The sequence below is a fragment of the Diadema antillarum genome, unplaced genomic scaffold (assembly GCF_040938485.1).
Source record: "Diadema antillarum isolate AM-2024a unplaced genomic scaffold, OU_Dant_1.0 seq00000809_RagTag, whole genome shotgun sequence".
Taxonomy (NCBI): domain Eukaryota; kingdom Metazoa; phylum Echinodermata; class Echinoidea; order Diadematoida; family Diadematidae; genus Diadema; species Diadema antillarum.
Genome location: NW_027271689.1, coordinates 86815 through 101532, shown reverse-complemented (window position 1 = coordinate 101532; position 14718 = coordinate 86815). Strand labels below are relative to the sequence as shown.

Below are 14718 nucleotides of genomic sequence, written 5' to 3'. Positions count from 1 at the left end.
AAAAGTTGTGCAACCAATATTTTAGTTTCACTCCATGTTTTGATGAGAGTCAATTTCTGATGCCCACTTGGGTACATCAAAGGTGTTATCTCCTTGCTCAGACTTATATCAGGCTGTTCATTCACTTATGTCTTCATTTACTGTATCTACATGAAGCCATAATCGCAAGGAATTTCTCATTCTCTATGATAATGTGTAAAGCATTTGTGTAAAGATTATGTTGCATGAATACTGTTTTCACAATCATATCACATTTCTATCATGAATGTGAAAGTATCAATGGTCTCAATATTCATTTTATTATCAAAAAAGTTACATGTAGCTGAAATTTGAAGCCAAATGACACATGTTTTGCCTAAACAAGACAAGAGATGAATGTTATTGAGATCAACAAAGGAGAGTAATAAGTGTAAAAATATTTTGGCAGGGGCTTGGAAAGTGTATGCTTGCTAAAGCCTACCACCAGACCTTTTCTTGAGCAAGAGAAGCCAGATGCATGCATATAAATATGTCATATTGTTTGTGCTCCTAGAGCATTTAGATAACAGAAAGGTACACACACATACTGGTATTTACTATGCTGGTTTGAGGGGGAAAAACATAGAAATGGTGTACTCACTAAATAGGCATACCATTTATTTGCATTTGAAAATATATAATGACTAACAATTAATAACTTCAGTGGGGAATTGTTCTAGCATCTCTATCAAGTAAACATGATTTGTGAGTGTGTATGTATGTGTGAGTAAGTGCTGTGTTTGTTTGCTTTGATTTTTTTTCCAAGTATATATGAAGGTAAATACATCCCTCTGACAAGTAGGATAATCACAGATGAGACTGTATTCTTCTCAATGCATGTAGACAAGTATAGGGAAATTCATTGGCAGTTAAATTCTACATGGTTGAAATAGTTTGCTTTGGAGAAACAAAACCATATGAGAGAGAGAAAAAATGTTTTCATTTAAATTGAGATGCTGTACAGTTAAGATGAGTTTGTGTTAGAATTATATAACCTGAGGCAAAACTTTTGTAGTGAAGGTATACCATCATAGAAATTGGGAGAATGTTTACGAGAGCAAGAAAGTATAAAATTGTTTAGAATTCAAGCATTTGGAGAATCTTACTTAAACAACAAATGTTAACTGGATGAATGTTTTGAAGCTCTGAGAACTGCATGATGCACAAATAAAAAGTGTACATCGACATGCTTTTATCAATTTTGTTGATAACAAAAGAATAACTGATTAACATGTGGTAAGAGGGATAACAGTATCAACATTAAGAAAATCTATGCCATTCCCCCTAGTACATATGTGTGGAGCAAAGCAATACTCTCTGAAAGAAAAAACCCTCCATCATTTGCTATGTGATTGCCATTTCTCTGTGGTTTGTGTGTTACCTGAAAACTAGTACTACACATATTCTAGAAGTCAGCTGCACTCTATAAGACTCTCTCCATTGCATTGAGATAGAAATCCTCCTGGCATCTGGGCTATCTACATAGAGAAGGTGGAAACACTGAGGAAATTCTTTCTACTTGTCTTTGGTTGCGCTTGTGACAATGAAAATTATGCAGGTAACTTTCTGGAAACACTAATACCCAGGACTACTCTACATGCTCTCCTTAGACCCCTGATATCTCAGTAAAGGATCATTTTTAAAGACTTGTTTGATGTATAAAATTAAAGCAGAGAATTAAGGAAATAATTTCATGTCATTATTAGAGAATCTGCCATTTTTGGTTCCTCTTTTTTCGTAGTGAGTCACATATGAATGAGGAGCTTTTCATTGGATAATAGCAGCCTCAGCAGATTACTACAATTCATCATCTCATCTAACATTCACACACATATACAACATAGTGGTGGGTAATACTGCAAGCATTTGACTGGGAAATCCATGGAAGCCAACTTTATTTCTCTTGCAAACCAGAAAAACCTTGGGCCCAACACTGACACAAACTGATTCTGATGCCAGGACCACAATAGAATTTTGAAGACATCTGCTTGAATCATAACTTGGTGCTATGCCGACAGCGAGGCATGGTGGGATAGAGTTCTGACACGCTGGAATTGGGGGAACTTGCCAAAGAGTACTGCAGCCTCTACTGTCTGAAGCATTACTCCACTGTTATCCCATGAACAAAATCTTCATGGGTATGAATGGAATGAAGTGAATGTGAAGGCCTGAATTCATACTCTGTGAGCTGGAAGACTTGGTTTCTGTCTAGGGTAAACATGGCTCCAGAATTTCTGTGCTGTACATCTAGAGTCAAGCACACTCTGCCAGCACTTGACACATTTTTTGAATGTTGAGTCATGATGTGATATCATTTCCCAGAACTAACGACTCCATACAGGGTGAAAACAGGTTGACATTTAGCTGTGTCGTTGTAAGGATTGACAAGGTGTAGATGAAGTGAGTGCACAATGCCATTAAGAGTACAGTCCCATCCACATGAACCTGTATTTGAAGAGTTTTAGCGCAAAACGAGCTAACTCCATTCTTGTTAAGTTGAGACATTTGTGATTAAAGCCGCTAAAAACAAAGAAAATAATAAGAAAATACAGGATACTTTTAATCAAAACTTCTAGAATATTCCTTGCTATGTCACAAGTGATGCATTACTCGAAAAGTTGAACTTTGCTCTATCTGATGATGGACTTACTTTGAAATGTTTAAAAAAGGCACTTAGCTCATTTTGCAAAAGAACTCTTCATTTGAACTTCAAATGCAGTATGGAAGAGCAGGGGCTTTATGAAAAAAAATAAGAATTAATATTATATTAAATGAGATAAGATAAATTGATTAAAATTGTGACTTCTTGACAAGGGTATACACACTTATTTATACAAATTAGCTTGTTCTATTCAAATTTCCTACATCAATCATTGGAGGCACACGCCTTTACAAAGTGCATTCCAAAAATCCAAATTTTCTTACGGTGTTGACAACTTATATTTTACCATAGACAAAATATGGCATTGAACATACACATTTTTTTTAAACAGTCACCTACACTGTCTGTAAAAATATACAGGTATGTGTTAAGATTGAGGATAAACAATTAGTGAACATATAATGGAATATAAGAACATTAAAAAGCACAAAAAAAGTTGTTGTTGTAGCTAGGACACAATTGGCATTTATAGCGGATGTCTTGTTCCAAACTCGTGGGCCGACACTAGATTGATACAGATACATTTTACATCTCTTTCTTCTCAAACACACCCTATTAAAGAGACCAACTTTTGATTTGAAACTGATTGAATGGGGGGTGTACTGTGCCATATTTAATATACTAGTAATATAGCCTTTCCAACAATGCAGTGGTAGCAATAGACATATTTCTACTCCCACCACCACTTACCATTGTAGTTCCTACCTTCACAATCAGCTGGCTTCATCTGGATTGGATGCCTTGCCTGTGGAATGTTGTGAGGGGTGAGAGAGAGGGTGGGATTAAAAAAAAGAGAGGAAAATGACATTGGTTAAATTGATGAAATACAGTCATTTTTAAAAAACACAAAATTGTTGCATTTATAATGAAAAGACTGGAGAGAATTCACAATCATCAATTTTCACAAAGTTTGATTCCTATAAATGATGCCATCAACTTAAAACCTATGACATTTTTACTGAGAACTGTCAATGTTGTGACTACAGCTGAATCAACTAAAAGAAATTTGAAAATATAAGTAGGAGAATGCAAATATTTGACTACAAGTATATCAACTGAAAGAAAAGTTGAAAATATACATAGGAGAATGCAAATATTTGACAACTTGATTTCATGTTCTTTTGCAGGTATTTTTTGTAAACACATTACTAGCGAACCACCTTTGGTTGCTAATAAAATTTTAGGCACTGGACAAATTTGTTTGAATAAGATACGCAATGTAAGCACTCCCACAGAGGCAAGTTGTCATGACAGAACATACATCAGAGAAACCAAGAAGTAGTGACATTTTAAGCCAGTTCTACAGTGTAACATGTCTTCAGGTGTCACATACAAGCTTGGCACAGCATAGCACATAATGAGGGCAGCAGACTTGATTAGCAAACTACATATTGGGAATAATGAGAAGTGGTCTCTGTTCTCAGTCAAGATGTGGGTTGATGCCGTACAAGAGAGCTATGGGTGAGAGTTATTCCTGTAAACCATTGCTAGTGCTCATGTAGCATGTCCTCTGAACATGTGCATCCTATCAATTCTAATTTTGTGCAAAACACAGGGTATCACACAAAAATACTCAGTCACAACTTGAGTAACCACAAATATCATTCCTCATAAGATTGTACACAGTTACAAATTTGTATACAGATTATAATACAGAGTAAATGGAGGAAATACCGGAAAATATTGTTATGTCTTACTGTCTAACCCAGTGGCAGAGTAAGTGGTACTTGGAACAAGGCTATTCTGAGATATATGAAGCCCAAATGGAAAAATGGATCTATCTATAGGAGAAGGCTTTTACCTTAAAAGATACTGGTCAATTATCTGACCATCAAATCAGCCAAAGTATCTTCTCCCCCCCCCCCACTCCAATTTAGAGTTTGATATAGCTGGTCACATCCAAGGCAAGATAAGATATACACATACTACCCTGTATTCTTCTTGACCTTATTTTCTTGGAAATGCAAAAACAAACAAAACTAAGCAAAAAAAGACAGTAATGTTCTGTCATTTCCTACATAAAATTTGGGTCCCAGTTGAATTTTCAGCGGTTTAGTCCATCACTTGTGCTTCATACATTCAGTATATGTCGTGACATGTGATGTTACACATTAAGTCATACTGCATGACTCTGTAAATGAATTGTGAAGACTACAGGGTTCTGAGAGCATGTTTCATGAGCACTATTGATGGTTTCTAAAAACAGCTCACATCCACTGTTGGCTCACACAACAACTTACACCTGCTTTAGAGGAAAAAGAATAAAACAATTTCCCATCACCAAGGTTTGCTTGTTGGAAAGTACTGTGAGAAAGAACAGCAATGTGACTAGTTCTCATTGCAAGCCATAGATGGCAGTTGCATAAATTATGTAATATGGTGACATCGGATACCGGTAGACGCAGAGATATAGGGTAAATACAGAAAGAGCTGGTGTGTGTGTGCACACACACACACACACGTGTAAGCATGTGTAGACAAAAAAATATGATGGAAAAAGAAGAGAAAAAGAAAGAGAGAAAAGACACAAGAAGAGACCGAGATCCGGCTGTGTTGATACGTAAGCTGATTGCGTCTGACTGCATTATGAGCAATCGCCCAGGATTTGAAATGTCATGCCATATTTGCCTTGGCCAGTGATTGGAGTGATGAGCACACCAGGTAGGCGGTGGCTGTTTGGAGCAGCATCACCTTCTGAATACTGATGGAGGAGGGGCCCTGAGGTCTCTCATAGCACTCAAAGTTCATCACTAAAATCAACCAATGTAAACTTGTGTAGGCTCATCTCTGTATGAAGCAGGCATTAGAGGTATGGGTATCTCCAACACAATCTGTACTGGAGACATGGCTAATTTATGCAGATGTAAGCTTTCCTCATATGTGGACATAGAGTATGTAGATGCCGTTTACAAGGACATTATGGTTGTATACAATGCATATTAGCATATAATCACTGAAGATGTTAAAGCAACTCTTCAAAATTCAGCATACACGACTAAAACCTCTGACAAAATTATTTCAATGTATTTATGCTATCAAAATAGCAGAAGAATGAAAACAAAGACTTGTAATAAAAGACTTTTCCATAACATGAATTGAAAACAGAAAAAAAGACTTTGTCTAACAGAAAATCGTATCCATTACAAAAATGATGAATAGAACTTTCTCATCTTTTTTTTGTGTCTGTGTAATACATTCCCCCACACAGCCAAAAGTGATTGCTACTTGACCTTTACATGCAGTCTTTGCCTACCATGAAATGTGAATCAGATCAAAGACACACATATCTGACACACATCCCAAATGACCATGTTAGCATCACAATGGAGATAGGAATGAACACACATGATTAAGGAATAGTATTACAACCCAATAAAATCTTCCTTAGATATGAAGATGGTAGGGAGTGCTCTGTAGATGGAAGAGATTGACAGAGTATTATAATATAATCATGACATTTCACCTTCTGCCATCTGCAATTATTGTCACCAGGAAGTCAATAAAATGCCAACATGAAAGTGCCATGCCACACTGATAAATCTGCAGAGTGCCAGAGATTGATGCTCGATGTCTGCCATGATATTTGATAGACTGTACATATATACTGTGGCACAGAACTGATAAAGGGCTATTTTTAGCTGTGCACAGCTCCGAATTCCACGTTGCATGTGTCAAACCTTGCCTGGTCTGTTTGTATAGCAGGCATTCCTTACCCATGCTAATGGCATCAGAACAGGGCTGGGAATTGCATCAATACCAAGGAAGCATGGCAGACAAGAGATGAGGTGGGAGCCTACCAGTTAGCATGGTTGAAGAACAAAGCAACAATAACAAATACAGGCAAATAAAGTTCTAGGAAAGGTAGCTTGGAGATGAGAACAAAAAGAAAATGAAAGAAAGACAGTCAAATAAATGCAGCAAGAACTAACTGTGCATCTAGGATTGTGAAGTCATAGTGGGTAGTGTGCATGAGGTCAATGAAAAGGTATGAAAGTATATTAGTTTGCAGTGCACAAAAAATACTACATGCAAAACAGTTCCTTTCATTGAAACATCAATAAAATGATAGAAAAACAAGTGGCTGATAAACCTACCCTGGACAAATAGCACACATCTTTAAATCTACATGGTGTACATTCACGTCCTAACAACTGCCATTTCAAGAGCAGCTCAAATGAACGATGTTGTACATGTGACCATGACACCATTTGTGCTCCACTTGACATTCGGTTTGACTTTCATGACCGTATTACAAGGAGAAACTGCAACTTCTTCCACGTTGGAGGATATACAAGAACAAACTGTCCACACATATCACTTCACAAGATGACAATGGGGTTTGAGGGATTACACTTCACAAGGAGAATCTTTTCCATTCTATGAGATTATGAGAACTGGGCCTTGCTGCATAAATACACAGGTATATTTGAAACCAGGCACATACAAAAATAAGCTTATCATGAATTTCATTAGTACTGGTAAATAAGAATCCAACAACCAGAAATGGTGTATACATTTTCTCAGTTCTCAGGTGTAGATTTGCATATCACAAAGCTTCATATTGTGACAATCTATCATCTGTATTATAATGTATGATACCTCTACATATATAGAGCAAGAAAAACACCTAGAAACGGAAGCACACAGAAAAGCTTGTTCCACGGTAAACCTGGTAGTCATCAATAGCTTACTAAGGGTACAGCAGAATGACTGAAAGAAACAGAGAAATTTAAAAGCCATATCATCTTACTAAGATATGAAACTCCTGACAGCTGTGATAAACAGCATCTACTAGCCTTAGCTTTTAAAGATCCCAACCACCAGAAAAACACAACACATCATCTTGCCCTGGGCTGTGTAAATTCATATTTGGGAAAAGAAATATAACAACACATTCCATGTTGTGCCATTAACAAACCTGTCTCTTTTTTATTCCTTTGTATAAAACACACATTTTTATCTCTTGTCTGTCCAAATGAATCCTTGATATCACTATACTGCTGAAGGCTAAGCATGTTTCTTTTTTTCTTATAAATCATTACAATTAGTTACTTACTTCGGTGATTGCCTATAGCATACACTTTTTAAAGTTTGTACAAATCTGCTTGTTCCTTATATTTTTTGCATACAACTTATGAAAGTGCATAATGAAAAATTAATACTAAAACAACTATTATCCATTCTGCATTGCCTTTATCTCAAAGAAAAATTAAGCGATGACACACTGTGACATCTATACCCTCTAGTCACACCTGCACTTCCTAAAGAGGTGCTAACAAAAATTTGATAAACACAATTAAATATTTTTGAATCTTCACTATGACCAAATATTTTATTTATCCATTTGCTTATTTGCTGGACCTGAAAATAGTTTTCTTTTAATGCTAGCTTCAAGGCTATATGTGACAATTAATGACTGTCCGAACCAAACATGCTTTGTACATGTATACTTCATGTGTACATTTTGTTTAGACATATGGAACAAGTATGTAATCATGATTATCATGGTGCGGGCTAGGTTTGGGAAATAACTTTCTCCCATAATGAAATGCATGACTGATATCATCCAGCTCCTTACATTGATTTTACTCATGACTACACTAGCTATTCTAAACCATGTGGACTATCAGTTCTAGGTTAGAATCTACTTTGCTGATGGGCATTGGGAAAAGATTGATCCAACTAGCATGCTCATATTAAGTGGAACAACTGCATAGGAATATATCAAGAGGACTTCTCCCTTGGCTTGCTGACATCCTTCACCAAAAATTTGAGCACAGTGCACTGGAATGAATGTACATACCCTACAGTTATATCCTATTTTTGACCTTCACACACCCAAGCAAGTCTAGAGAGTACCCTGCATGAATAATTGATGGATGCATAGGAGTCTTAAAGACTTCCACATGCCTTGTAGTCTCTGAATACAGACACTGCAAGACATTATTCAAATCTATCATGAAATATCTCCAACCCTGACTCAAGGAAGAATATCGGTCATTTCCATGATTCTATCGTTCACAACAGCCACAAGCACCTAATGTTTATATACAAACCTCAATATTAGAATACAATCTCCTCTTTCCCCCAATGTAATGGCATACATGTACATAATATACCTGTAAAAAAAAAAAGATTGCAATAGACTGCTTTGGTAATGTATCAAAATTCATGAATGTTTCATTTCCTACAGCCTAGTAAAAAGGTACTGTATTCACCTGCTCTCTACTGTAATTCTCCCTATCACATATTACCTAAATGTTTAGTCGCTTGCTGTCAGGTATGTACACTGCGTTATGGCTGTACACTACGCGCAAATGGTTGAGGCGATCTTACGCACCCGCACACAACGTCCAGAGGTCAAATGGGGTCAGACTTTTGGATTCACTTGTGCACTTCCGGTAATATGGGGATAGTGTGCAGCAGGGCAAGGGCGTAAATGCAGTAATCACAGAGCTTACAGTTGATAATTTCTTTTCCAAACATAACAGTTGTTAAGAAAGTGTACAAAATTATTGAAGCCTCGAGATAGAAATTGTGCCCCTTGTTTTCCATGTATGATCAATAGAGCTCATGCTGTGTACGTGTACAACGTTGTTAACTCGTCATGGAAATGAAATAGCACTGCCGCCATTTGAGTCTTTACAGTTATATGTGATAGTGAATATTAAGTTTCTTAGGCATGAATTTACTTAGTCTTTATTATTAACTGCTAGGCAGGGCAAGCCTCCAGCAAGCTTTGAGTTTGTTAAAGCAAATTTTGTGAACAAGAATGCCGAAAATGTGTATATTACAAAATACAGTCTATAAAAGCCACTCCTCCAAAGCCCCTACAACAATAAACCTCAGTGTCTGTAGGGACTACAACCAGTTTCTGAGAAATGACTGTCACATGTTCTTATGTCTAATGATTGAATTATAGGCCAAAAAAAAAAGGGAAAGAAAACACTTGAATAAGACAACACATTTGTTCCCACATTCTGATCTTACTCCCCTTTTCTCTTCCCCTCTAGCCATATAATATAATATATCTGTTCATGATTGTGGATAAAGGGTCTTGCCACCATTCTACGAGTGCAGAAGAAAAAATATGTAGCTGAATTCAATATGACAGTGCTCATTGCATAAGGACTTCTCGCTTGGTCGTTCAGTCAGCACTTATCCTTGCACATGTTTGATTAACAGTTACAAATATTCCATATATTAAATATGCATTTTGTACAAGGCCAAAACACTCTTACTGGAACTATACATAATGAAATACTACTACACGAAACAGTAATTTCATCCCACAAGCTACATATGCTAGTAGATGTAAGCATGTTATACAAGTACCAGGGCCATTGTTTGTTTTCTTTCCAAGCCACTAGACCCTTACTATTCCAAGAACAGCAGCTGAATGAGAAGTACAATGTAAGTAGATGAGTAGCAGGACCATTGACCTGGCTAAAAGGGGATTCCCCTGTATTATCCCCCTTTTAAAGTCCCAAGTTGGGATATCCAGGGAGGTCCCTGGGATATCCCATCTTGCATACAATGTGCCCTGCACCTTGGTCCTGTGGTATTACAGGAGGTAACATTTTGAATTCACACTTTCATGAAAACTGGTATCACTTGACTCGCAAAATTTGCAATATGATAATTTCTCATGAAATTTTAAACCATACACATCTCTTCCAGAGACTCCAACCCCAAGCACCTTCTGATCTGGAGATTCTCCCGCCTGAAACCCCTAGCAAACGGGAGGCTCCAAGTTTATGTGTGCGAAGCGCGAAGTTCCTAGGGTTATAGATGCTCTCTGGTACTATCTAAGGCTTATTTTTGCAACATACGATAGCAATAAGTAAGAAATCCTTTCCAACGGGAGACATTGAGCCAGGGCGGGAGAAATTAAATCTCAAACGGGAGAACGGGAGATTTTGCAAAAATGGGTTTTCGGCGGGAGATCTCCCGTCGAAAACGGGAGAGTTGGAGTCTCTGCTCTTCTCTCAGGGGGTTTCTGTGAGACTGAGAGCTAGAATACATCAGTCAACTGCTCTGCTTTTCTTTTAGCCTTCTCAAAAAAAAATATCTCCTGTCAAAACAAAAAACTTATTTACCATTCTATGATAAGCATTAAGGCATTTTCTCCTACAAAATGGTTGAAAACAATTCTTGTGTATTGCAATGTATTGCTGAAGTAAAATCATTTGTACTTATACCGTATGTCCCGAAAATCTGATTGCAGTTGTTTTTTTTGCAACATACAGTATGTCCACACACACACACAAAACTACAATCAGATTTTTGTATTGATAACACCCAATATGATTAAAAACTGTCTAAATGCTACTTCAGGGTCTTAAAATATAACATCTAAGCTCTATTTTGCAGAAAACCCCATCCGATTTGGTTAAGCGGTCACAGAGAAATGTGGATTGCTGTAAAGCATGTCATGAGTCTGATTCTTCCAAGTTTAGCACTTCGATGATCTTGTGTGAGAATACAATAGACAGAACTTGGAAGGAAGAGATTCCTGACATCCTCTACAAAATTCCTCATTTCTCTTTTACCATTGAAGCAAATCGAATGGGGTTTTCTGTAAGATGTAAATCGAATGGGGTTTTCTGTAAGATTTTGGCAATGAGTTATAGTTTCATACCCTGAAATTGTGCTTGGATTGATTCATTATTCTTAAAGCTATCATTGAGGAGGGTACTGTTGTAATATTTTTTTTGGACATATGGTATAAGTTTAATGTACCACCTGTAATAGACCCTACACAACTTACAATGAAATTCTGATATATGGAAGGATCTCATTTGTGCCTCTGAGCTTGAAATACACCCTCATCAGGTCAATGTTTCATGCATAAGATAAAGAGAAGCGAAATGCTACAATTAATTCATAAACCTTTCCTTGCGTCTCCTATTTATACACAAACTTGATGGATCTTTTGGAGAGTTAGAGGTACACAGGGTACTCAAATACAGTCTCTCCTCTCTCTCTTCTTCTTCTCTCTCCATTCTTCCTCTCTCCTCTAAATCCAACACTGATTTGAATTGAATGCCTGACATTCATTTTAAGGCATACTTCTCCACCAAACTGCCAGTTTCCTATGTGAGCAGCTAAGTATACTTCCACCTCCTGGAGAGAAATCACATGAATAGGGAATATTCGTATTGTCCCTTCACAGGCACACTGTAAATGCCACCGTGCATCACTCTGTGCTTGGCTGGGCATGACAACTCATGAAGGAGCTACAAAGCAACACAAGCATACATTTACGTGATGCACTGACAACACAACAAGAACAAGAATGGCACTCCATACCTTGAAATCAATTTAGAACTCTGAAATACCAAATGTGTGAGTAGTATGTAACTGGAATCATTGAAAACAAAAAGTTTTAGCATGCCTTAAAAGCTTGTTTCATAATAAAATAACATCTCAGTTACCATGGAATTCATTCTAGTCCTTTCACCGTGATTGCTACTTCACTAAAATGGTGCAAAGCCAGTTAAAAAAAAAAAAAATCAGAAACCGAGATTTTTACTAATTATGCTCGGTGATAGGGAGGGTCTGGCTTAGATGTTATAACCTCATCAATATTTCTCAGTTTATGCTTTATTGCAATCATGAACGGAAATTTTTCCTCCTTTCAATGAATGTTTAGGTCATTCAAACCTTATGAAGAATAAAAGGCTTGATAGTCCAGTAAAAGGTGTTATTTTCAAGAGGGTTTAATTTCCACGAATTTTACACATCTTCACAAGGGATGGTATTGTTTGGTTGAGATGGGGATTGAGGGTTTAACTTTTTGTGAGATGATTAGAAACCACTTGTATGAAATATCAAAGAAGATACATTTCTATGAAGAATTAAAATTTTACGTGATGAATGTGATAAAAATTGGTTTTGAAATGGCTGAGATATCCAAAGACAAATTGGCCCTAATAAAAGCTGGGACCTACCTTTTATTAGGACCACTTTGTTTTACCTTGTTTTTGGATATCTCAGCAATTTCAAAAGTGAATTCCATCAAACAAACTTTCAATTCCTCTTAGAATTGCATGTTCTTTTATATTTCATATACTCAATAAGTGGTTTTTAATTACCTCACACAAGTACCAACCTAAATCCCCATCTCAACCAAAACTATAGTATCCCTTTAACAACATGCGAACATTTTGCAAACAGACAAGTACTGATGCACTTATGATAGCCTCAGTGTCAGAACTACGAAAACAAATCTTGTGAAAATGTCTGTGTTCTGGTCATTTATGAAAATATCTGTATGATGTAATAACCGCTTTTAACAGTACTCCAGCATGTTCTACGACTGCCTGAAGATGAAATAATGTCTGAAATGAAATCACTATGTACGTCATAGCAGATACTCTCTCTTAAGTTTAACATGACAAATGAATTGTGCTAATCATTTCCCTGTAAAACCAACTGATTTCTAGTTTGGTGATTTGGGGGAATTGTGAATTTCATCAACCTTCACGTGAGCTCTCATATGAGGACTGAGGAAAACAAATCATAGGTATGACTAACAACATAAATGATTACTGTACACTGTAGCTGCATAATGTATGCACACAGAGTCAAATTAAATCCCCAATGAACCTACATACATGGCATTGTGCTGGGCAAGGTTAGGACATTTGACGACGCAGCATTAAACTAACCTGCCAATCTCCCTTAATCCATCCCCTGGCCAGCCCTGGCCAGCCCTGGGCAGGTCACAGTAGAGTCACTAGAGATGTGACTCCTTCATCTTGCTGGTCCATGAATGGGCCTGAGGCTTGGCAAAGGCTTATGCTGCTAGGGGATGGAGATGGATGAAGGGTGCATTATTTATTGCCTGCATTTGCGTCATTCACGACTGAAAACAGCTCCTCCAGGCACTAGACAGGAGCTTCATCAGGCCGGCCATTGTTTCCAGTTTCCCTTTGCACTTTTCCTAGCCTCTATTTCTGTCCATGCCATTCCATCATCCCCAAATGGACAAATAGAATGGATATCTCCTCTCTCTCTCTCCCTGACAGAAGTGTGGTTGTGATCAGTGAAGGTGCTATTGCAGTTTAGCTCCACAGTAATCTTGCATACTTGTCTTGTATTACACACACAGCCATTTCCCTCCCTCCGCCTCCCTCATCCCTCGTAAAATGCAGAATCCCAATGAAAGACCGAAATGCACACCCATTCCTAACGGGGACAGTCGTTTGGACAAAAAGCTGGAACATAACAAGGCCATCATGTCATGACTGCATCCATTGAAACGTGCCTCCACAGCTGTGCGAAAGAGATGTCTCTGAGACTAGGAGTACATTTGGTTTGTATACACGAACCTTACTATAGTAAATTAATGACCGCCTGAGAGGAAATGTTTTATTTCTCAGCCAGCCAAGATAAAGTCAATCCATTCCCTCATCTCCATCCCCCTTCTCCAATTCATTCAATTCTAGGAGAGCTCATTTCACTCTATACTTCTCTCTCTCTCTTTCAGGTTATCCTCTTGGGTATAAAAAAAATGAAAGGGGGCAAGAAAGAAAAAGCCACCTGCAGCAAAACCTTTGGCATTTCAGCCCAAGGTGTGCTTCTCTTCCATGGTGCCCTATTATCATCTCTGCCTGACACAGTGTGATGGAGGTGGGGTATGGTGGTAAAACTGCTGCCTTACCTGGGAGGACTGCCTGTTTCATCTTGCGAAGGTCGACTGCAGTGTGCGCTCTTGACTGCCAGTGTCTTTAGTGTGGTTGCCAATTTGCCTTACTTCCCTGACAATGAACATGTTAACTTAACATCTTTTCTTTTCATTTCTTTCCTTGAAAAGAAATGCATACAATACTACTTAAAATGTTCACTGCACACATCCTAAAATTTTGTTGTTGTTTTCTGTTGGATACAAATTTTGCATTCAGCCTCTCATAATATGCTAGCAGCAAAAGGAAAAAAGAGGAGGTATCATTCCAACATAGTTATCACAGTGTTATCATGGTTAATATTTCTGTTACAGACTTTGTATCAAAATATTTGTGGTAATTGTAATA

The 14718-nt window shown here is 37.5% G+C and overlaps 1 protein-coding gene across 10 annotated transcripts in view; it reads right to left on the bottom strand.

Annotated features, from left to right (window-relative positions):
* Nucleotides 1-14718, bottom strand: part of LOC139739623 (CUGBP Elav-like family member 1-A) — a 72278-nt gene that overhangs the window by 45190 nt on the left and 12370 nt on the right. For 9 of the 10 annotated variants that reach the window (XM_071650224.1, XM_071650225.1, XM_071650230.1 and 6 more), the window contains exon 3: nt 3371-3425. In XM_071650224.1, coding sequence (XP_071506325.1) covers nt 3371-3425 — 55 coding nt within the window. The remainder of the gene's footprint in view (nt 1-3370; nt 3426-14718) is intronic. The other variant, XM_071650226.1, reaches the window with a different exon arrangement.